Raw genomic sequence first — 25,112 nt, 5'->3', positions numbered from 1 at the left:
AATATGGAAATCATGGACGTCTCAAATTTTTTTAAATGGAAAATTGTGGAAACAATTAAAAAATTAAAAAAAATGAAAATCGTGGACCACATCCACAAATTTGGTCTTCATTGACCAAGTCATATGCTGACATGGAGACAACAACAATAATCGTGTATCAGGTACACGATTTTGCTACCCTATTTTTATCAATACTTTTCTCTTCCACCTTAGTTTTATAATTTCTTTCCTATATACATTATTTGTGTCATTACTTTGAAAAATTACATTATTCTTGAACTTAATCCCCAAAATTTTAGGAGTACAATTGAAATTAGCATTTCTAATATCATGTTTACTAAAATTTCACACAATAACACAATGTGCGAATTTGTATAATGTCTATTGATCTTTAAGAATTTGAAACTAAAACCAGTCCACACCATCGGTATTGGGTATTAAAGGACACATAAATAGTTAAAGAACATTTGATCTTAAAATATCATAAGCTTTAACAAATTCACGAAGCAAACAGGCTGAAAAATAAAGAATTTGTACAACACCGCAAAATTTTGATTCCTTCTCTCATTCAACTCAACTGTCAGTTGAAGTCGTGAGATGAGATCTATGAAAAATCTCCATAGCTTAGCTATTGGCCTGAAAGTGTAAGCAGCAGCTATCAACATCCCCTCCTCTTGGTTCAAAATTAGTTTACTCAACTTCTTTGATAATTCTTCTCCTACGCAGTGGTACAGTTGAAATGCTACCAGGTGCACTGTGAGCTTTCCTCCTCTCTTCTTTCCTTCTCTCGGCATCCATAATAGTGCGCCGGAGTGCAGCGGCTTTGAATATCGGTTTCGGTAAATGTCTATGCCTGCAGCGACAAACCCGATATCAACTTTTAAAGATCCCTTTCCAATACTGTTTCCTTCTCGTTACAGCATAGGAAACGGCACTTATAATAAGCACCAAAGATCAAGAGACGGAGAGGACGAATCCTCTTTCCAGTAGTAAAACCGAAACCAATAAAATGTGTATACATACACATACATTCGGACTTGGTGTCATGAAATTATAGGATGCAGATAGAGGCGGAACACTAACAGCACATTAATGTCAGACAAGAGTCTTACCTCACAATACGTTTAACCTCAGGAAGGTGTTTATAACGATTCTTAACAGCCTCTTGATATTCATGCTTTCTTTTCTCCCTCGGAAGAAGCTGCAGCAAACATTAATTTAAGAAGTAAATTGATAGAATCAAATGTATTGAAAGATAAAAGTAACCATGCAACAAGATAAACTCAAGTGTTATGACCCTCAAGTGAGTTCACTCCCAAACTCTAAATCACTCACCAAGATACTGCTCCTCTTCCTCCTTCCCCACTCCCTATATTTATAACTAAACTTCCCTAACAAACTCCTTAACCAATTGCCAGTATACGCTTAATATTCTATTTACTTCCTAATAGCACTCCTATCATAAATCAAAGCTCCTGCCTCATATCAACTGTTAATACAAATGAAGGCTTCAATCAACTGTTATTACAAATATTAACCATTACACCGTCAGGGACTACTACATACTATCAATTTAGACTAGCATTGTTATCCACCTAATTAGGCACTTGTAATTTTCATGTTAGCTTGTACAGAATAAAGTTGATCAAAGAGTTCTGAAAATAGAAAAGAATTATATTTTAGAACATATACCAAGGTATTTTATGCTATCAAAAGAGAATTTGTAAATTAAAAATAGGGATGTAAACATTAACATTATACAGATTGAACAAGTGTGGTACATAGCAAAAATACAGAGAGAGAGGACTCTTACGACTCCTAATTGTTCAGATGCTTTGGCCTTCCAAAGCCGAAGGTTGGTGTCATCACTCCCTGAGATCACATAACTTGCATCACAGCTGAACCTGACGCAGAACACCCTAAAAAGATCCAAAAAGGAGGCAGTAACATCAGCAAAAAAGAAACGATCACTATTCATATTTGAGAATTCACTAATCACTTTACATGTATTGAAACTAATTGTACAATGGAGGGCTTTGATCAAATGATAAACCTACAAAACAAATAGTGAACATGGATCAAAGGCTAGAATAATAGAGCAAACCTTTGCATTCTTTTGGTATGATAAATCTCACGGCTGTGACCCCCATTATACGGAAAGATTCTTATCTGCAAAATTAATTGCATGATAAGTTCAAAACATATCTCGAAAAACAAGATATAGAATGTTGAACATAACCTGGGATTAGAACTCACTGTTCTATCATATGAGCCAGTAACAAATTCTCGACCACTTGGTGAAAAATCAATATCCATTCTGAAAAGAAAGATGAATCTTCAGGAGTTTTACTAAAGACTGAAGACGAGGAGTGGCACAATTTAATTCTTATAAACCAAAATCACAAGTTTGTTTCATACACCGCAGATACATGATCCCTGTGCACACATTTTGCCTCATCAAGTTTCCTAGAATCGTAGCTATAACAGTTGCAATCTTCATTTGCCTAGAAAACATAAAGTAAGAGGAATCATTCTGAAGGGAACAAAGAACAATTGCAAAGATACTAGATGTTTAAAAGAACGAAGAGAACATAAAACGTTAGACTACTTATAAAATTTAATGAGGTATGCTCTAACCTATTATACACATTAGAACAAAGAAGTATTTGATTAGTATATTGACTGCATGATGATAAAAGCAATATAGGCCGAAAAGCTAAGACGACTTCAATATGAAATCATAAATTCGTGTGCTTACAGCAGTGAAGTTCATTGGTTCCCTTGGGTTCCAACAAATAGAATTTGTCTTTGTCTGTCAAAAGAAAGGTACCCATAAGAATACAGGAAACAATATAAAAGATTTCAAAGAAGAAACTCTTTTGACTAACTGTCACCATCATACCCTCATAATCACTTTCCTTGCTGGGGATGACATGCGCAAATCATACAACGCAATACTTCGATCACTATAAGACAAGAAAAGGAACAGTGTAGAGGGTAAAGATACTACCACCGCACGAGTTGAAACTTTGCTGAAAATGAACTGATTAGCAATACAGAAAATTCGACTGGATTAAATACCATTACTAGTTCCACATCTGTCTTTTTTTTTTTTCCTTTATGACAGAGCTAGTTCAAATCCACACTACTTCAAATGCGAAGATGAATTACATATATTTAATCACCACAAAACTCCAGTCATCCATTATATCTGATGTTCTTAACCTTGATGTTAAAAACAGAGGGAAAAAATTGTGTATTTCCATGAATGTCCAATATCAATAGGAACTATTTACTAAAGCATGAACAGCTTTTTGAGATCACCTAGCTGATGTTGCCAGGACGTTAGGTTCTCCAGGATTAAAACGGACAGATATAACTGAGTCTGTTCCCCACTCATAACTGCTCACTGGTTGAGACCTAAAAAAAATCAAAAATATCTTCAATATATAGTAAGGAAAAAGAAAGTGCTTAGTGAAATGAATGATGATGAATACCTGTTGTGATCCCAGATATCTAATTGAGCACCAGCTGTAGCAAAAAGATTTCCATCCCACTGATGATCAATAGCCCTATAAATCAAAAACTAAGGGCTCAAAATCCAAAGAGAACTTTAGAAAAAAGAAGCAGAAGAAAGGGCTATACCAATGTCTAAAATTAGTAGCTTACCAGAAAGCATTCTTCCAGACATAAACTGCTAGTGGCTGAATGAATGGTTTACAAAAGGTTAGTTGGGAATAATATAGATGATTAACGCATTACAGCGAACAGGTAATTCAAGGACACACCTCAGATGAATTAGTTGAAGTCTCATATGAATTCAGAGTAGGAATTGGGACATTCCATAGCCTGACGCTAAAAACAACAAACAAGGAAAGTTTGGTCCAAAGTCGAGATTTATAACAGTCTTAATATTTCTAAAATGCATACAATAGTACATCTATAGAATGGTGCCTTACGTGCAATCTGTCCCACATGATATCAAGATGCGTCCATCTGTAGATGCAGTCAAGCCTCGAACAGCACCTTGATGTCCAGGAAACTGACAAATGGTTCGTCTATAATGTACGTGGATTAGCATCTATTTTTGGATTTTTAATTGCAGCAAAAAATTTTCCAAACTTGTTGACCAATATAAAAACAGTACTGCATATAGATCAAAAGGTTGGAAGACATCACTTTACCTGTTTGCAATATCCCACAGCCGAATATCTGTAGACACAAAAATCAATTACTGTTGGAGATTTAAAACAATACCATTGTTTGAATGCAGCAAGAACATTGCAGTACTATTTACTGAAGGAGACTTCATCAGCTTACAATGAAAACAAGATTTATGTTTTTTTTTAAAAAAAAAAAAAAAAAAAAAGATGGATACATATTTAGACAGTTGGAAATGGAAAATAACAAGCTACTGCAAATTGAAGTTTAAGATTCTAGAATATAGATACCCAACAACAATACAATTATAAATGGTTACCAAAACACCACAAGAATTAAACACACGAACACACAAAGGAGTAAATTTTCCAAAAACTTCCAACCTTTCTCTAAACTTCACAAAAAACAAAAGCAAAAACAACAACAACAAAAAAAAGAAAAAAAGAAAAAAAAACAGAAGAAATACTAAAGAAGAAAAAACTAACAATATTAACCTAGCAGCTGAAGCAATGAATAATTTACCTCCATCCATTGAACCGGAAAATATCCCTTTCAAGTGATTAGGATTCTTTGCCATACATGAAACGGCGTCCATATGCCCATCCATTGCTCCTATAAATGGTTTTGCAAACATCTAAAACATAGAAAACACGAGAACCTTTACTAATTTATCGAAATTTCCCAACGACTCGGCAACCTGAAACAATAGTGTCACATCACAACATTACCTTGTCCAACTTCGCGGCATTAAGAGCACGGACATACTCAACCGCCTTCTCTTGCGTACGGAGACTGGGGTCGAAGTTCCGAAATACCCTCTAATGGGAGCAATACAATCAATACTGAAGCAAGAAAGAAATTCAACCATAAATAAATAAATAAATAAAACCCCAGTTAATCACCTGGAGGTCTTGGCTTCGTTCTCGAGTGAATTCATCAGTAGAGCGGGATATCACCTTGACCTTCATTGTTGAGTAAAACCCTAGCTAGGGAGAGAGAGGAGATGGAGAACCGAGGTTGAAGAAGAAGTTAAACCCTGCACTGATAGACCAAATTTACGAAAGTGCCCAAATAAATTATTTATTTTTAGTAAAATCAAAATTTGAAATATACCTTAAAATTTTCTTTCCGGAAAATAATAATAATAATAATAATCCCGGCTGGGACGCTATCCCAAAAAGGGTATCGGATTACGGTTCTGCCCTGACCCGGTCTAAATGAGTATATGGCTTAATTTTTATTTTTTTATTTTTTTATTTTGCGATTAATTTATGAATTTTCAATTTTGTATTGAGCTTTAAACATGTCCTAATAAATTCAAGGGCAAATTCCAAAATTTACCCTAAAGTATGATGATAGTTATTATTGTACCCTCAAACTTTTAATTTTAAAAATTGAGCTCATAAACTTTACAAGTATTAAAATCGAAATCCTCAAGCTTACAATAATCGTAGAAATTGAACCCACAAACGATAAAATGTAAACCATCAAACTTAAACAAAGTTATAATTTATTTATTCAATTATGCAAGTTTGGAAGTCCAATTTGACCCAATTTTAATTCTTAGTTTGAGGGCTTAATTTTTAAATTGAAAGTTTAAGGATATAATTACAACTGTCACCATATTTCAAGGGTGGTTTTTGTAATTTGCTCTAAATGCAATAAGCGAGTGTTTGAGCACTAAATTAGTTATTATAGTCAAGTTTGTCATAGTCTTGATAAAAAAATAGTAAACACGGCAACAAAATCTTATTTGAAATAGTAATATTAATTGTAGGTCATAATAATTAGAAACACCAACTATTCTAAATACTAAATTAAATTTTATGTTTAATATGGAACAATAAGAAGCCATCACACACCAAACATATTATTGTAACCCAAAAAATATAATACCCTCAAATTATAATAACCAATTCAGCATCTCAAACACTTGTAGAATTTTAAAAAAATGTTCCATATGATTGATCTTTTTAATACAAAATTGAATATTTTGTGAATTATTGGATAAAAAAATTGGAAGTTTAGAAGTTTATATAACACTTTATAAAATTTAGCAATTTCTAGGTCAACAAATAAATTCATGGACATAGCATTTTTTAAAGTTTAAGTACCAAATAGTTACAGAACTAAATGTGTATGTATTTGTAAAATGATAACTATCAATATCTATCATAATAGACATTGATAATTTATCACTAATAAATACTAATATTTTACTATATTTATACAATATGATAGCTCATTTTACTATATTTGAAAACTATCCTTGTTTTTATAAAAGAATATGAATTGCTCCCTTGAAATTAAAATTTTCTCAAAAAGTGAATTTGCTCAGGGAAACTAGGCAGTCATCTTTTTATACCAAAAAAGAAAAAAAGACGAAAAACTGAAAAGCAAATAGCCAAAAAGTCCGTCAAAATAAACTTATCCAAAATAAACTTAACTCGATAGTATTAGCATGACTTCCATCTCTAAAGGTTGGAGATTCCATCCCCTACCACAGTTGTGCTAAAAAAAAGTCCAAAAGTCCCCGAAACAACAAAAAGTTTATAACATTTTATACCATGCCAAGGTGGGACTCAACGTCGTTGCATCAAATTAGACTAAGCAAATAGAGATTCTATTCCCAAAAAAATCAAATACAATAAGATCCCGAGTGAACGGGAACTAAACAGTAACCATGAAACATTAATTTGATCAATTCAAGCACATCTCATTTTTCGAACTCATGGTTGTTCATCAAAACTAACAATGCACTGCTTGGATGAGATTAAGACGAGCGAAACTAAACTCGAACCCTGCATCCCGCATCATGTCTTTGCTGTCCAGCAACATCCAGGTTAGAATTCATATCAAACAGCAGTGATTTATCCATTCCTCTACTTACAATGCCTTGCTACTGTTCTTCTCTGTATTCTGGGTTCTCCTGTAAAACGACGAATCCTTCTAGGATAGGCGAAAGAGGAATGTACCTGAACAAATATAGTTAGGGTTAGCTTGGGATTAATCGAAGTCGAAGACAGTTACACAAACTATATGGCTAATTCTAGTACTTCTCAGTGGCCAGTTCTGCCCTGTCACCAGCAGCAAGAAGAACTGGGGTTGAGTGAGTTTGAAAACCAGTGATTGTCTTTGGCCGACCCGCCTGTCCAACGACATCAACCGCCTGACCCACCCGAACAGGTACTGAAAGAGGCTTCAGATTCTCGTCCACAGTCAACAGCATTCGCGGCTGTTGGATATATATAAAAGTCAGAATGTGGGAAAAAATATAAAACTAGAAAGGAGAATGAAAAGGGGAATCAACCAAAACTGACCTGCATTGCCAAGACAAGGTAGTAGAGCACATAATGATATTTCCCCAGGATAATGGCCTTCATGTCAAGACATGCATGCAATGTAATTATTAATCCTGCAAGTGCGGTCCTGCAATGAAGAGTATATGCTTTTGAAAAACAAGACGATAGATCATAAAACTACTTCCAAAAGATAAACTAAAAGAACAAGGATTCTCCAAAGCAGTCACTGACGGTGCTAATAAGAATCGGTCGGAATGATAAGGATTAAGAGTTAACAGGCCCTTGCCCAAATGTACAAGCCCTTGGGCAATCCTGACCTGCAAACATTTAGGGAAGGGATCAGACACTAATTATTCATAGAAAGTAGAAAGAGAACTCCAGAATAGAAAATTGCATAAGCATCGTCATTACACAGAAAAGAAGGCTCGCATCTTTGTAGTAATAACTCGAAAGATTTCGAAGCATGCCAGCTATTCTTGCATTATTGGTTCCCGCACCAATCAAACCCAAGGAGATTACTGCTGCCTGTGACATTTAAAAACTTTAACACTGAATCTCAACAAAATTAATGAAGACATTAGAATAAAAACAAAAACTCTGCTCTCACCATCGCTACTTCGGAATCCGTATCATGGCTCAGTCTGCTTAACGTGTCCATAACATTAACCTGGTCAAATTATCCAATCATACAATTAAATTTGGCATGAAAACGTCCGCACTCAGAACCAACTCACCAAAAAAACTTTGCTTGGCTCGATGTAGCCTCCCCTATTAGTAGTAGAAATTTGTGGCTACTTCTCTATATTAGGACGTTGGAGTGTTTATATATGAGTATTTGCAGCATGCTTTAAACCTTGGTATAACATTGTTAACTGTTTTCATCAAATTATAAAGCTCTTGACCCTTGCAATTACAATATTTTCCCCTACTTTTTGGCTCAAAAACTTTTTTTATATAGTTTGGAAATTAAAGAATAGATCGAAACATAATAAGAACACATCACACTGACCTTGGGGTTTGAGATGCAAAGGAGACCAAGAGCCAAGGGAACAGCACGGCGAATATTTTGCTCCCCATACTGCAAAAGATGCTCTAATGATCGAATTGCCATCTCCAAACCCAATTCTTCGGCCATTGCCACCATTGCAATTCCAAGCACAGCAGCTCCTTGGTGGGTTTCACCCTTCTCAAGATGTTGAGAACAATGACCAAGAAGGTTTTGAACCTGAATGGGTGAGAAACAGACAACTCAGTTTAATTCATGCTGCACTGTATTTATAAATTGATAACAAAACTGCATACCTTTAGTACATTCCCAGTTCCAGCATATGCACAGGAGAGCAATGTCATGTCGCAATATTTTCTGATTTTCTCGTTAAATGTCTTGGAAACCTCAGCTGTCGCCTCCACACTTTCCTGTTAGAATCAACAGAATGGTGTTACAAAGGAAGAGTCTCAATTTCCTCAAAATGCATGACCACTAAAACCTCAGTTGAAGGTCAATTCTTAAAACACAAGAAAATAATCATAACTACGACAGATTATGTATTCACTGAATACATAATAGACTGCTGGCGTACCTGCTTTCCAAGGTATAGAAGACCAAGGCTAAGTGGTAGAAGGCGACCTAAAGCATCCCCCAATTCATTCTCATGTCGATCCATTAATGTAAATATAATTGCTTGAGCAACCTCCTCGTTGCAGGAACCAAGATATATTAAGCCCAATGAGAGTGAAGTGAATGCAATCACATCAAGTGAAGCTCTTGAATCACTTAATATAGGGGTCAGTTTACGACGTAGCTGAAAGAATATACAATGAAAAATATCAATTAGGAATGGAAAAAATAATTGACCTGCAGAAACATACAGTAAAATATCTTATATATTTTAACCACAGAGAAATCTTTCCTTGATACGTGAGAAGGAAGAAAAAACTTCCAATATACAAACTCCCAATGGGGGAGAAAGGAAAACCTTAATGTCCGGTGGAAAAACAAAAAGAAAAGGATTAAAAGAACCTGAAAAGAAATAAAACAAAATAAGAAACCAAAGCACCACTGACAGTGGTAAAAATCCCAAAGCACCACTGACAGTGGTAAAAAAGGAGTTCAAAAAAGGCTAATTCATTTACTAAACCAACAAACAGAAAGAAGAAAGATGGGTAACCTGCTCATTTTGAGTTCCAGCATACGTAATGCCCAAGCCCATTATTGCACCTATACGGGTTGATGCATCTTCTTTGTCAACATATTCTACTAAAAGTGCTAATGCCTGCAAAGAGGGATGACAAGGTTAAGAAAATTGAAGTGGATTCCAACGTTCTACACAATAAAGAAGTAAGACTCACAGGATCACAATCATTCTTGATAGCACAATTGACAATACCAACTCCCAGCAATGCACCAGCAACAACGTGGTTATCATTGCTGTGCAAAAATTTGTCAATTTGAGAAAGTCCAGCATCCACATCCCAAAGCAAAATCATACCCTGTAGTCATGATGATAAATGATAAGACCAACCTGATGCTAATCAAAATGGAAAGACAAATAGTGCAAATGATAACTTACCAAACTTGCTGCAGCGCTCATCTTCCCATGATCTTTATTCTTAAATAACCAGTTTCCTGTAGAAGCGCCACTGGATGCATCTGGTGTAACTGTCATTAACTTATCCTGGAATGACAATATCAAATGATAAGAAGCCAAAATAATATGTAACTTAAAATAATATGTAACTTCCTCTGCACATTGATTGAACAACTTCTACCTGACCAAAGCCAGCATTCACAAAAGCATTGACGAAGGTAGCAGCCAAATTTTGACGAGCAGAATCAACACTTGCACCAGCACTAGCCCTGCCATCAAGCAAGTGTGCCTGAAATATTTCACGGATGGAAATCAGTATAATGAGAATGTGGATGTAACACTCATGAATAACAATAAAATTTAAAGAAAAAAAAATATACAGAATTTTGTGCTTTGGATCACAATAAAAATGACCGTCTCAGACTCTCAAATGGGTCACAGAAAACAACAAAACTGATAAAAAAAAAATATCGTACTATGCTAAAACAACAAATTAAATCACATCAACCAATGTAAAGGATAAGATATCAAAGTAATGAACAAGCAGCTGTCAGATAATCATCAACTAAGCAAAATTAAAAGCTAAACCACATTGTGTACACCGATTAAACAGCAGTCTACAAATTGTCCATTAAGAGATAAACAATCCCAACAAAAAGCTCCCCAAGGATCAGGAGTGCTATACATTTGTAAAAATAAAAATTAATTTTCGAAACTTTTTAAAAGAATTCTCCAGAGAAACTAACATCTGAATATCATTCGCATCATCACTCATTTAAAAGGATTTAAAATACAATTAAGGGGGGGGGGTGAATAGCTATCTAAAAGTATGAAAAATGGCATGAAGAAAGTACAAACTAAGCCACATGCAATGTCTTAATTACCTTCAATTACTATTAACCTTATGTTAACTCTGAAGAAAGTGCTGCTAACAGCAACTCCTCACGAAAACAACAGAACTACTGTACTTTCTTTTGTGATCTTGTACAAATTACGACTTATGATCGGAGTGCCCTCCATAAATCTTTATGCAGTATTTAGTAGCTTTTTAATCAACATAAATAGGGTTTCCTTTGTTTAACAACTCTGTGGCATGTGTTTCCTCTTCCCTTGGTCTTTTAGGCCATTTTGTCCTTTTGGGTTGATGAAGATATTGTTTCTTATCCTAAGGAAAAAGAGAAAAATACCCATACCTTATAAATGTCTTCTGGAGATTTAGGCTCCATGACCTCAATGTCACGAGCAAGGGTAAGATAACCTTCACTTAGCTTGGAATTATTGATGATTTCCTGCAATGCCTCTCTATCATCGTCATCAGCACACATCTCCTCATCAAGCTCAAAACAAGTGCCCTGTATGAAAGAAAAAAAAGAAGTTTATTCAAGAAAAAGTTCTTTAATGGAACAAAATAAGTAGATAATAATAGGCCACTGAAGAATTGGTCATGTCAAGCATTCATAAAACATAAATGCTGTATCTCTCAAAATAATCCAGCAACCAGCCTATAATTGTAGATAGTGATATATATACACCATAATGTATTATACAATCTCGTACCCCACCCAACCATCTCTTCAAGCCCAAAGGAATCATATTCAAGGCAATACGGCAAAAACTACTACACAATTATGACATTGAGATTCACAATCTAAGCATTATGCACCAAAACCAAAACATCAATTTTGTATAAGAATATACAAAATAAAATCGCAAACAAAATGCCTAACATTAATGCATCAGAAAATAGACCCACTGAATCGATATTAAATTGCATAAGAATTAAAATATGGATTATTCAAAACTTACCTGTCGAGCAAGTATGTATGAAAATTGCTTTTTACGCTGCAAATCATCACAGGATTGGTAGATCTGCCTGATATACTGACAACAGGCATATTAAATTGTTAAAAACACAAACAAAAATAATATGATAAGAGGTTTTTGACAAAGTTCAATGGTTAACTAGTTAGTTAAAATATAGTAGTTACATAAAACTTGGGGAAGGGCAAAAGTTTTAAGGTTAAAATAGAGGGCAAACCTGCAAGTTGTCGAGGAACAAAGCAATCTGAAGTGCATTGGTATATTCTTCAAATTTTAGATATATCATATATGCAATGTCCAGAGCTAGCATGTCATCAGGTCCAGGAAGATATCTGTGATGTTAGCGGAGTTAAATATCATAATCAAGGAAATTGTTCAAAAAAATGAAAAGGATAAACCAACACTAGTGGAGGTTATAAGTTTGCAAATAAATTATACTATGACTTCTTAATGGAGAATCTAGCCTCATCAAGAAAATATTACAGAATACAGGAAAGCATACAAAACCAACAAAACAAGTTAAAAATGTAACCTCGGTCAACCATACAAAAAGAGCTCCAATCTAAAATAATTGAACTTATTGAACAATAACACCACTGAGACCAACACCAAAAGATATTAAACCTAACAACAAACTGAGCCTCTCTAAAGACTTCAACAATCCTCCTTTTATTCCCAAGCCAAGCCACACGCACCCCCCCCAAAAACAAAAAAAAAGGGGAAAACCACTGGGCCTGCACTAACTATGGACCTATTCAAATTGAAAAAGTCTTACAGGCAATAATATATTTATTCATCATCATAATATAATACATCAACATTCAAGTAGTAGTTAGGTAAACCATTTTCTTTAGAAGAACGGTAAAACAAACATAAATCACTTTCCTTGCCCCACAACCATATACATTACACTCGTCCATCATAGACAGAGAGCTGAAACAAGTCTAAAAACACAACTGTTTGTATCAGATAATAATTCCTATAACATGGTAAAACTGAAGGAAGTGCAATTATATGAACCAGAAGAACTCAAAAAGATGATCTTGCATACTTGGCTGAACTGGTAAGATAGATACAGGTCCTTTTGAAATTTGTACTGTCAACATGCTCAACTAACAGATCAAGATCTTCAACCTGATATACATCAATTGGATAATTCAGTCAGCCATACCTTATTCCCCATCCCCACACCCCCAAAAATAAATAAATAATAACAAAAATAATAATGATAGAAGATATTGTCTCACCTCCATTAATAGATCAACAGCTTCAGGTTCGGCATTGTGCTGAAGATCAATAAAATCAATTAGAGATGCACATTGCTAAAAATATTGCCTTATCTACGAAAACTATGGCTTAGTGTCCAAAGAAGATTCAAACAAAGTTTATCAACTGTCTTATTATATAGACATACTTTCATGTGAAAAGCAACAATTTCTTGAACAAGTTCCATCAAATCATCTATGGGAGCCTCTTCACCCTGAAAACAAAGGGGAAAAAAAAAAAGAAAAAGAAAGCAGCAGTAAATACACCCTCCTCTATAGTAGAAAAATATTAAATGCAGAATCAGCCCACTACAATTCACCAAGCATAAAGACAGCATGCATATTTATGTTATAATCTATTAATTAGATAAGAAAAGGAGAAAAGGGAAGTTATTGCATATTCTAATAGAACTGCCATTACCTGTCGTTTGGTGTATTCTTGAGCAATCTCTCCAGCCAAATTCCTGAGGTTACAATATCATTAAAAATTGGAGTATAATACAGATAATACCTTCTAAAATATTTCTAATGAGTGCCACTCTGACCAGGGGGAAAAAACATGTAATTAGTAGCACTAGAATGTTGTACTAACCATACGCTCACCTTACATACTCATGACCCCATGAACCAATATCACCTTCTGAGCCTAATAGTCTGTATTTCAGGCTTTCCTGAGAAAGTTTCACAAGCAATGATTTATATGTAACTGCATAAGGATACGTACGTAATAAAGCTAGAATAAGACATAAGCATAGGACCAAGAGACACAAAGACACCAAAAGCAGAGAAAATGCTCCATACACATGATATTAAAACAAAGAAACAAAAGAAAATATTGAGGAAAGCAGACAAACCCGTTCTCCCTCCGCAGACATTGTCAGTGCCAATACTGATAGTATGTCCGCCATGTATTTCTGCATTTGAGAAGCAAGTAGAGTTACAATTTTTTAGAAAAACAAAATAAAAAATGGGTAACAAATTAACAATGTGATGGGCCATAACCAAGAAAACGACCTTTAAATCGGTGTCTGCCATTGTTTCATAATAAGCTTTTAAAGTTCCGTAATGTGGGCGAAGGAATTTTAGAGGCTTTGGAACAGAAGTCATGGAGCTTGTGGATGTTCGGATTTCCTGCCTAGAATAAAAATTCTCAAATAAGTTCAAAACATGAAACCGTGAAGAAAATATACACTCTATACATAAACCTATTCAACAGGATATGCCAATCTATATCATAATTGTAAACCTCCACGCCCAGTGTACAATACCTTTAAAGCAACAGTTTCTGTATTAACTAAATTACAAATAAAAATGCCAACCTCATACTCTCAAGGGCAACTTTCTGCAGGCCAGGATCGGGGTCCTGAACTCTCTCCACGTACAACTCCAACTGTTGTTTCAAGGCCAGATCCTCTTCCGACTGTGCACGCAATAACCCACATCAGATCAATACCCAACTGACTACAGAAAACATAAAAGGTAAAACTAACATCGCACATGAACTAATCTAGATATTCCCTTCGCCTCAATTCGTACTACGAGTAACCTCTTATAAGTAAGAAATGACTTAAGCTAAGCTCCGTAAATAAATTTCAGAGTACACCAATAACATTTTACACCAAAGCCACCATCCGTCCAGTTTCAATTTGGGTTATTCTGATTTCATAGAAATCAAACAGCACTAACTAGTGAAGAATTGAATGAATCATACCAGATCCTCTTCCTTCTTCTCATCCTTCTTCTTGGGGTCCTTCGATGGGACCTTCAGAGTGGCCTCCTCACGCTGGGAGTTGTTACTAGCACCGCCGCCAGCAGAGCCATCCGGGTCACGCGCCATTGAGCAGAGAAGAAGACTAACAGAATCAAAACCCTCGAATGAAATTGGAAAATGAAGAAGACGAACAAAGGGAGTAAGCTAAATTAGTAAGAGGACTGGAAACGGAAGAAATTGACCCGAATGAAATGGGATTGTTCCTTCTTCTGCAGAAGAATATGAGCGAAAGGGAATTGCTTTTTCCTTTTCCTCCTGAGCAAGAAACTTGAAACTGGGGTGCTAGGGGGTTTTCTCTGCGCCCGAGTCGGGTCGGGTTATATTCGATCGTGAGTAAATGGGCTCTTATGTGGAATTTGAGTGGGCCTAATTTTGCAAAATAACCCAACTAAATAGAGCCGAACAATTGTTGAGTGGGCCTTTTTCATTGGGGATTATTTCATGGGCTTTAAAAGGGTTAGCCCATGAAATCATCAACTTACATTCAAGGATCGAACTTTTCAAAAAAAAAAAAAAGGGGTCATGATTTTATGAAATTTTTGGAAAATTATATGAAAATTAATGAAAATTTCTCTAAGTAGTTAATGAAACTTTGATTATGACTAAATTCAATCGAAAATATTTGAATGAAAATATGAGGTTTATTGAAAATATTTTTTTTTTTGTAAGAGAGGAAAAAGCTTCCATTGAGCTACCATAGTTAAAAAAAAAAAAACCTCGAAATTTCAATGGAAATATCGAAATATTGATGAAAATTTTGAAAATTTGAAATTTCAAGAAATTTGGGGAAATTACTGAAATTTTGAGCATGTCGAAATCTCGAAATTATGAGATTTTGACCAAAATTCTAAATTATTCTTATATTACAATTGTGATATGTCGTTCTCGTCTAATAAAGCTAAAGTCATGGAAAAACCAGCGATTACTTTCATGTTCTACAAATATATACACATTTTCAAGGGGAAAACTTTTTTCCTTACATCTTCAAATGATCCATAAATGTGTGGGTTAGCTTATATAGGTCTCAACTAGTCTCATGAAACAATCGATATATGGAAAGACTTTAAAAAAATTAAATATCCATTAAATTTACTAGTGTCTCTCTTGTTAAAGGGGTCACTTTTTAAGAAGGATGATTCTAATAAATGGTAAAATATATTGTAAATGTAATATTGTAGATATCCATAACTTATTTATGTTATAACAAACTCATAATCTTCATAGGTTATTCAATCCCATAACCTCCCTCGTTAAGTTTTACCTTGTAACATACACTCTAACATGCCCTATAAATAGGGTAGAGGACGCCACAATTGAGTTTGATATTAGCTCTCTATTTCTTATCTTTTGTTTTCCTCTCTTGTCTTGCTTTCAATGTTATTTTGTTGTTCATATTCTTCTTATTTTATCACTCGTTATCAGCACGAGTCTCTACCACTTGGGAGATTTTGTTGTGATTAGAGTTGATTCATCGGAGTACCAAGAACGATAAAGTCCCTACATATTATTGAGGTATTTAAAACTAAAATTCAAAGAAGGTGAGTACTCTATTTAAACTATATATATGATTTATGTGTTTGTGAATTGGTTGTTAAGATATGTTTGATATTATATTTTACATTTGATTATATCAAATTGTAAACATGATATAAATATTATATGAGCATTGGAATTAAAATCCTTAGGCATGAGTCCAAACTTGTGTCTTAAAGTACTTGTGAGTTTTTCAACATTTTTTACCATTTCAAGATTATAATTAATTTTTAGTTGCTCGTTATGCAATTGAGTTAGGAAATTAAAGGAGATATGATTTTGTGGGTAAGAGATTTAAACAAAACTTATGAGTTGTTGTGCAAACTTCTCTCTAATCTATATCACAAGCACACAATGCATTTCAAAGTACGCACAATTCTATCCTCAATTCAATTTGTTACTTTCCCAACTGTTTGTATACATATGATTATAGACATTCTCTTCGTCTTTTCAAATTCCATTTGATTTTTAATAAATACTCAAAGAGGCATTTGTTGCGTTTTTATTAGGCATTTGATATCGTAGTTTTGTAGATGAGGTGCATATCAATATTTTATCAATACTTTTGTTGGGGTAACATTCAACATAATTGCATTATTCCTTTGCTACAAGGTAGATTCTTTTATTTGTTTATCCTACCAATGTTATAAATCATGCATCATTTTTTTTTTTTTATGTAATGTATCTATCATAAATTGCAAATTATGCACCTTAATTTTCTTATGTTTGAAATATCTGTTTGAGATATTTTTCTAATTAGTTTATATTTTTTATATCTTAGAATATAATTGTTATTTATGAAAAATTAAATTAGGATATTTGTTTCCTTAATTGAATTGCATATTTTTTTTTTAACAAGAATTAGTTTCTTTTAAATAAAGATAAGATTCTCTCATATTAATATTAACTTTTATATGTTAAAATTATTTTCTAATAATATTGTCTTTTATTTTTCAAATATGAGAATAAATAGGCATGATTATCTTTAAATAAGATTTAAGATATTAAAGATTATTTCTTAAAATGAATTTGTTTTAATAAGATTAATAATTCACTTAGAAGTTAACTCCTAATTTAAAGATCAATGAATTAGAAATAAAAGTTGAGCGTAAGGGAACACCGGTACCTGGGAACTAATTTGGAAGTTACATTAGTCAATTTTTGTTTGCTAGGCTATAATTGAAATTTACTTGATTGTTGAATATTTAAATTATTCTCATATGGATAAATTTGTGAGCTTTTGAAATACATATATATATACACACACACACACACATATATATATAACTGAATTCTTTTATGGTAAAGTTTGAAAGTTATGCATAATAGCTAATCACTCTTTCTAAAGCTAATTTTGATTTAATACATGTGAAGTTGCTTAAATCAATTAGTGGTCATTGTTTTTGTCTTGCACCTGTAGTTGCACATATTTTAAATTAATAAATGTTTATAAACTAATAAGCATATATCAACATGCTATGCTCTTGTATTAGCAGTTTGAGAAAGAAAGTTTGAAATATTGCGATGAATGTTTATCTAATATATTTTGAGGTTGAATAAAACATACAAACAAATGTTTCTATGAAAAATAATGAATTTTGACCAAATAATATATATCATTTCCTGAAGTGAACGTTCCAATATTTAATCATTGAGATCGAAATCATGTTAATAAAGAAAGAAGTAATTAGTCTATTAAAACACACACAAATATAATGTTTTGAAGAAAAATTTCATTTTTCAGATGTGATGCAAAAGAGACAATAATCTTGTACCTGTCATATAATATGAATTAAATCCTTATTAATGAAAAAGAAACGATGTGTGGAAATAAAATTTGAGAATTTATTTGAATCTCTTAAAGAGAACATAATATATCTTTTTAACTCCTAAATATGATATTATGTTACAAGTTTCTCAGAGTCTCTTGAAGACATTATTATTGTTTTTTAAAATTTGTATATGAGATATTTAGATTTTTTTTAAATCTCACAAGGAGAATAAGAATAAATAATATTTATGTTTTGCATATAGTACATCTATGCATATTATACTTAAAAGTAGACAATATATTTTTAAATTCAAATGCTTGAATTGAAAAATCAAATATGATATTAAGTCTTGTAGACTTGATTAAAGATTTTAAAAAAGAAAACAACACTTCGCCAGAGGAGCAAAATCGACAATTGATATACTTTATTCTCTTGTAAATCAAAAAGAAGTTTAGTAAATTTGGAAGGTATACGTTGTAATAGATATCATCCAGAAATATTGATAATAAGAATAATATATAGTATTCATATACTATGTTTATTGACTTCTATGGGAAGTGCATATAGAAAAAATATGTTTTTCCTTCTAAATTATATTCACACATATTTGTGTAGTTGAAATATATGCAACAATGAACCTGAAGTTCATTGATCCAAATATTTTCCCTTTGACATGATGAGTCATTTATGTCAATAGTGAAAATAATTATGGAAAATATATATTAACATCCATAGAAGAACTAGAAGATTTTTCCATCTAATAAATTGTCATGTATCATGTTCTCAAGAGATTAATTATCAAACTCTCACTAGCTAAAATTAAAAATGAACCTTTCCTACTTTTGGAACAGATTATGGTTTTATGATTTTTGTTGGTGCATTCAGTTGATGGTCACATATATACTTATTATTTTGTTTTGATAATGTTAGTGAGTTTGCATCCCAAACATTTGATAATTGATTGGGATAAGTGTTAAACATCATGTAGTGTATGTTTAAATAGCAAAATTTTTAGATTTGTATGAGATATGTTATTATGTATGCTCGACCAATGACTAATGAGCTTATGACTATAAGCCAAATATATTTCATATGCAAGATATGCAGTACATGTTTAAATTGTTCCACAACAACAATTAAGATGATGGTGCAATTGATAACATCAATTAATTACTTTGAACCTTTGATGGGTGGATTGCTTACTACACAATTTAATTATTATTATTATTAATGGGATAAATTTTTTAACATTAGGGGGAGGGGTTAAGGAAAATTTGGAAAATAAATTGAATAAAATACATAAATTGTCTCATTTTGATCATCATACATGTCACTTTAAACTAGAAGTTCAAAGATAATTCATTTGTAAAATTTTTGCAAATTAATGCTAGATACATTTATAGTTGTAAGAAAGTGACCAAGTTATATATAATGGTTGCAAATACACCTGCAAAAATTGATATCCTAATGCGATAAGTTGTCGATACTAATGAGTCTGCCACATGCCTGAAGTTGTTGGGTTATATGTCTTAAAACTCGCAGTTTGTAAACTTTAAACATATTTCTATTTACAACAAATATGTTATTGAGATTATTTCAATAAAGTTATTATTGAACATATAAATTGCATTTATAGATTCCTAAATCCAATAAACTATCGAACCCATGGCTATAACATGAATACTTAAACTTTACGTAGAGATATAAAAAGGATCAAGTTTGAATATATAACCAAAATGGTATTGAGTATATGGATAGGGTTAGGTACCTTATCCTGGGGACACTATGGATGCGGCTTGCTTTGTATATTGATACAAATGATGTGATCCCAAAGTCGTTTATGTGGAGAAATGTGAGTGGAGGCATCCTACGCAAAAGATGTTTGCATAAGACCGGACCATGAAACAGTCACTTTTCTTTACAACGATCGTTTAATGTTAAAACTGACTATTTCAATTTCATAACCTAAGGAAATTCGATCTCAGTTCTGAGCTAACTATGAATTCCTGTTTATTCAAGATTATCCTTTAATTTACATGAGTGAGAGTAGCTCAACATCACCGCTTAATAAACCTCCCATTTTAGGGGTAAGACTGGATAAATGGTTGGGGACATAGACCTGCAAGACGAAATTCACTCCTACCCATTTTAGGGTTAGCAGATAGGTTGTTCCCTTAAGTACTGACTCCTAGTCTTGAACAGAGAGGCCCCACACTCTCTATGGCTGAAAAGAACTCAGTTTATTGGTATGACCATAAACCAATTATTCATTAGAGGATTAGTGGAGATTTAAGAAGTAAGAAGTATTATAGGGGTAAAACGGTAATTTTGACCTAGCTGTAAATATGAACAACCTGTGGATGATCGACTTACTGATTATTGTTAAATCAAGTGGACAGAAATATATTTACAGTGAGGAAAGTGCAACTACTGAACTATAGTGGAGTGTCTCGGTAGTTAATGAATATTGATTAATTCGGTTTAAAGAGTTTAGCCAATTAATCTCAAATCGTTGGAGCTCATGATCTATAGGTCCATTAAGTCCCTCTACTAGTTCATAAAAGGATCAAACCTTAGAATAGTGTGTTGAGACAATTTGAAATGTTCAAATTCGATTTAGGGTTTGAATTATTATATCTGATATAATCAAACATTTAATTAACAAATTAAATGGTTTTGGAGAGTTGGAGATATTTAAATATGATTTAAATATTAAATAACATGAATAGTGATTCATGTTTTGAATTAGGTGTTTTATTAATTTAATATTTGATATTAAATTAAATTATTTAATTAATAATTTATTTATTTAAATTTTGAATTGTAAAATTCAAAAATATAAAATTAATTTGATTTGATTAAATTAATTTAATTATAAATAGATAAATAAATTTAAATTTAAATTTCATTTATGAAATTTTATTAATATAAATGAATGAATGAGTGGGAAATGTTGGATTTTCCTACTAATTATCATACCTAATCAATAAAAATAGTGGAGGATTGAGTATCAATCCACCACCCCAGCTGCTTTGCATGTTTTATTTGCTTAAAAACAAGTTGAATCTTAGATTTTGATGCATGCAAATTCCATTTTTTGAAGAAAAAACTTTATGTCTTTTTGCCTCTCCAACTCTCAAAATGCACACCAAATCCCTCTCAATTTGGGTTCCACCACCCAATCTAAGGCCTGATATTAGTAGAGAAGACTTTTGTGGTGGTCTACTTTGAAGATTGAAGAAGAAACTCAAGGAGATTCTAAGCATTTTGGAGAAATCTTCAAAGGTATATTCTTGAAACCCTAAATACTGGAAAAATGTGAACATGCTTACTAATCCATTAAAATTGATGTAATTAGAGTGCTTAGGATCCTAATAGCTTCCGTACGTCGAATGTCAACTTTATCAGAACCGTGATAGACACTTGGGTTCCAAAGATAAAGATCCTCGAAAAAGGTAGTCAATAATAAAAATGACTCAGTTAAAAATATGAATATTCCAAAAGAAATCCTTTGAGCACTCATAAGAATCTTGAAGTAAATAAGAATAATAAAGAGATCTCGATAAATTATATGTCATGACAAGAAAAAGATGGAACCATTGTTGGGTTTTATGCTCTAAAACTCGTAGATAGCAAATTTTATTAATTGATCGTTATCAATAAAGAGTTATAGATGTTAATTCAATAAACGTTATTGTTTGTGTTGTTTGTCTATTTTTGTCTTAATAACCCTAAATCCAATAAACTAATATCCAAGGTTGCCTTATGAGTCTTGAACTGTATGTGGAGATATACAAGGATCAATGTTCAAGATACAGCCTGAATGGTCTATAATATAGGGATAAGGCTGGGTACCTTATCCTGGTAACACTATGGATACGACCCACTTTGTATTTGATACAAATGTAATGATCTAACGCCTTCGTGTAGTTGACATGAGCGTAGAGGTATCCTATACAATGAGTTTGCATAAGATCATACCACATAGTAACCATTAGATATAACATCGTTAACTAGTTAGGTATTGGAGTTGATGCCCTAAATCTCGTAGGGTTCTATAGTTAGTAATTATAATGTACAAACATTTTATTTATGTAATAAAATATGTGATATTTTATTTCAAAATTAGTTGCATTAATCACAAACCAATAAATTATCAACCAAGGTTATCTTTGTACCTTAAACATGTATGTAGAGACATACATGTGAATCATGTTTAAGTGATAACCTAAATGATCTGTAGTAGATGGATAATGCTGGATACTTGATCCTGGTGACATTACGAGTATGAATCACTTTGTAGATGTTACAATTGTTGTAAAGTGCTACAAATGATCTGGTTATGATCATTCATGTGGAGACATGTGATCGGGGATATTCTATACAAAGGAGTTTGTATAAAACCGGACCCCGAAATGTTTAGACTCATTATATAACGCCGTTCATAATAAAGACTTATATTTCACCAGGATGACCATAGGTAACATGACCTGAATCCTAAGTGAGTTGTGAACTACTGCCTATGAAGACGGTTCTTTGATTTGTATGGGTGAGAGTGGCTAGATCGTCGACTCAACAAACCTACCATTTTGAGGATTCGTCTTATTGGGGAGCTGGGAACACAGCTACACAAGAAGGAATTCACTCCTATCCCAACGTCGGGGTAAATAGATAAAATTGCTCTCTTAAGGGCTGATTTCGAGGCGTGAACAATACAGTGTCATATCCTCTCCTGGCCTGAGAGGGATTTAGTCATTGGTAGAGTATGATTTATTGTTCATTAGAGGGATCAGTGGTACTTAAGGAGTTATATGTAACTATAGAGACAAAACGGTATTTTGGCTTAGCTGTACTTACAAGCAATTTGTGAAGGGTCATCGTACTGTTGTGGTTATATCCAATGGACACAGAAATATATCTATAGTGGGAATAGTGCAGCTATCGATCTTTAGTGAAGTGCCCGACAGTTAACAGATGGTGAATATTTTAATTAAAGGAGTTTAATTAATTATTCATGTACCATTGTAGCTTCAAGTTGTAGGTTCTTGAGGTCCCATCTGTAGCTCAACGGGAATTAATGAGAATCAATTTTTAGATTAATTTGAATTGTTCAAATTAAATTCAGGAATTAATTATATATGATATAGTTAATTTAATCTAATTATATATGATATAATTACTATAATGTATTTTGATACATTATAATATAAAGTTTATTTGAGAAGAAATAAATATTTGAATATGATTCAAATATAATTATATGAATTTGATTCACATAATTAAATTTAATATAAATGAGATTTATATTAAATGTCATTGATGAGAGAATATAAACTATAGGTTATATTGTATTTGATACATTATAGAAACTATAAGTTACGTGTTATATTTAATATACCATATATTTTAATCATATTTATATATTTTATATATATATATTTATATATATATATAATAGTAATAACCCCCAGTAAAGACTGGTACGATTCAATTCAACATTTTGTTCGTTCGGATTTGATTGTGTATATATATATATATTATATGATAAGGTAGTTATCATATAAATATATCGATTTATGAAAATAAATTATTTTATTTTTTAAAAATCATTTTGGGAGGGAATTGTAACTCTCTTCACCTATTTTCTCTCTAAAAACATGGAAGTGGGGAAAAAAAGAGGAAGTTGTTCATTGTTAGGATTGGTGTCCTAATTCTCTCGTAGTCTCGTTGTTTTGTAAAGATACACATTGTTTAATGAATAAAATAAGTGTTATTTAATTTTGGCATTTAGTCATATCCAATAAACAAAGCTCCTTAGTTATCTTAGGTGAACTTAAGAATGTATATGTGATATACAAATGGATCATTCCTTAAGTGATAACCTAAATAGGTCTGTAGTATAAGGATTAAGGTGGGATACCTGATCCTGGTGACACTACGGATGTGACTTGCTTTGTAGAGGTTTGTAAGTGTTGTAAACTATTACAGATGGTAGATCCTAACCATTCATGTGGAGACCTGGACCACGAGATGATTAGACTCTGTATATAACGCCGTTGATACTAGAGACTTACATCTCACTAAACGACCATAGGTGACACGACCTTAATTCTGAGTGTTTTGGGAACTCTTGCCTTTGAGAGTGGTCCTTTGATTAATATGGGTGAGAGTGACCAAATTGTCAACTCAACATGCCTACCTTTTTGGGGACTTGTCTGAGCTGGGATCTAGAAACTCAATCCACAAGATGAAATTCACTCCTTTCTCGAAGTAGAAATAAGTAGAGAGATTGCTCCCTTAAGGGTTGATTCTGAGGCTTGAACATAGTGGCCACAACTTCTCTTTGGAAGAGAAGACTCAGTCATAGTAGAACTATGACTTATGTTCATTAGAGGGATCAATGGTACTTAAGGAGACAGATGTAACTACAGAGGCATAACAGTTATTGGCCCAGCTGTACTTACGAGCGATCTGCGAAGCGTTGTCGCACTGTTGATTGGTTAAGATGAACACATAATATATGTGGTAAGAAGAGTTCAGTTGTCGGTCTTTAGTGGAGTGCCTGGCAGTTAACGGATGGTGGATCCCGTGACTAAAGAGTTTAGTTAGTTATTCATGTAAATGGATCTATAAGTGAAAGAGAGGTGTAGATGGAAATGTGCAAACCTTTAATGCTAGACTCGTGGCAAAGGGTTATACCTAGGTCGAGGGAGTTGACTATGAGGAAACTTTCTCACATGTTGTCATGTTGAAGTCTATCATGATTCTCTTGTCCATAGCCACATTTTATGATTATGAAATATGAAAAATGGACGTCAAGACTGCCTTTCTTAATGGTAATCTTGAGGAGACCATCTATATGACTCAATCAGATAGGTTTGTAGTTCCAGATCAAGAGC

General features: G+C 33.0%; 2 protein-coding genes across 2 annotated transcripts; both read right to left on the bottom strand.

The window, feature by feature from the left end:
- Positions 1-398: 398 nt before the first annotated feature.
- On the bottom strand, positions 399-5,224 carry LOC120077471 (DDB1- and CUL4-associated factor 13). Its single transcript, XM_039031350.1, has 17 exons — positions 5,064-5,224; positions 4,890-4,979; positions 4,684-4,795; positions 4,185-4,212; positions 3,960-4,058; positions 3,789-3,855; positions 3,670-3,704; positions 3,498-3,572; positions 3,325-3,420; positions 2,903-2,966; positions 2,759-2,812; positions 2,419-2,504; positions 2,257-2,317; positions 2,105-2,169; positions 1,814-1,919; positions 1,113-1,201; positions 399-853 (listed from the first exon to the last, which is right to left on the bottom strand). Exons 1-17 carry the CDS (start codon positions 5,127-5,129, stop codon positions 691-693), a joined length of 1,356 nt encoding a protein of 451 aa, XP_038887278.1. The 5' UTR covers positions 5,130-5,224; the 3' UTR covers positions 399-690.
- A 1,466-nt stretch (positions 5,225-6,690) lies between these two features.
- On the bottom strand, positions 6,691-15,181 carry LOC120077961 (26S proteasome non-ATPase regulatory subunit 2 homolog A). The gene is made up of 25 exons (XM_039032099.1): positions 14,849-15,181; positions 14,457-14,557; positions 14,152-14,272; positions 13,992-14,051; positions 13,741-13,808; positions 13,559-13,601; positions 13,287-13,352; positions 13,120-13,158; positions 12,924-13,006; positions 12,090-12,204; positions 11,858-11,932; positions 11,245-11,403; positions 10,233-10,340; positions 10,034-10,138; positions 9,813-9,953; positions 9,632-9,736; positions 9,044-9,265; positions 8,766-8,879; positions 8,473-8,688; positions 8,071-8,130; positions 7,875-7,988; positions 7,695-7,780; positions 7,482-7,590; positions 7,218-7,396; positions 6,691-7,136 (listed from the first exon to the last, which is right to left on the bottom strand). The coding sequence occupies exons 1-25, from the start codon at positions 14,972-14,974 to the stop codon at positions 7,061-7,063; spliced, it is 2,691 nt and encodes an 896-aa protein (XP_038888027.1). The 5' UTR covers positions 14,975-15,181; the 3' UTR covers positions 6,691-7,060.
- Between the last annotated feature and the right edge of the window lie 9,931 nt (positions 15,182-25,112).

The sequence above is a fragment of the Benincasa hispida genome, chromosome 5 (assembly GCF_009727055.1).
Source record: "Benincasa hispida cultivar B227 chromosome 5, ASM972705v1, whole genome shotgun sequence".
NCBI classification, from domain to species: Eukaryota; Viridiplantae; Streptophyta; class Magnoliopsida; order Cucurbitales; family Cucurbitaceae; genus Benincasa; species Benincasa hispida.
This window is presented reverse-complemented; position numbering and strand designations above follow the sequence as displayed.

Excerpts from the sequence above, each read along its gene's own strand:
- LOC120077961 (XM_039032099.1), bottom strand. The coding sequence starts at position 14,974 with ATGGCGCGTGACCCGGATGGCTCTGCTGGCGGCGGTGCTAGTAACAAC. Across the intron at positions 11,404-11,857 it reads CATACATACTTGCTCGACAG|GGCACTTGTTTTGAGCTTGA; the intron begins GTAAGTTTTGAA and ends TCTTTCATACAG. Across the intron at positions 8,131-8,472 it reads TTTGCATCTCAAACCCCAAG|GTTAATGTTATGGACACGTT; the intron begins GTCAGTGTGATG and ends TAATTTGACCAG.
- LOC120077471 (XM_039031350.1), bottom strand. The coding sequence starts at position 5,129 with ATGAAGGTCAAGGTGATATCCCGCTCTACTGATGAATTCACTCGAGAA. Across the intron at positions 2,505-2,758 it reads AACCAATGAACTTCACTGCT|GCAAATGAAGATTGCAACTG; the intron begins GTAAGCACACGA and ends TATGTTTTCTAG. Across the intron at positions 1,920-2,104 it reads CATACCAAAAGAATGCAAAG|GGTGTTCTGCGTCAGGTTCA; the intron begins GTTTGCTCTATT and ends GGATCTTTTTAG.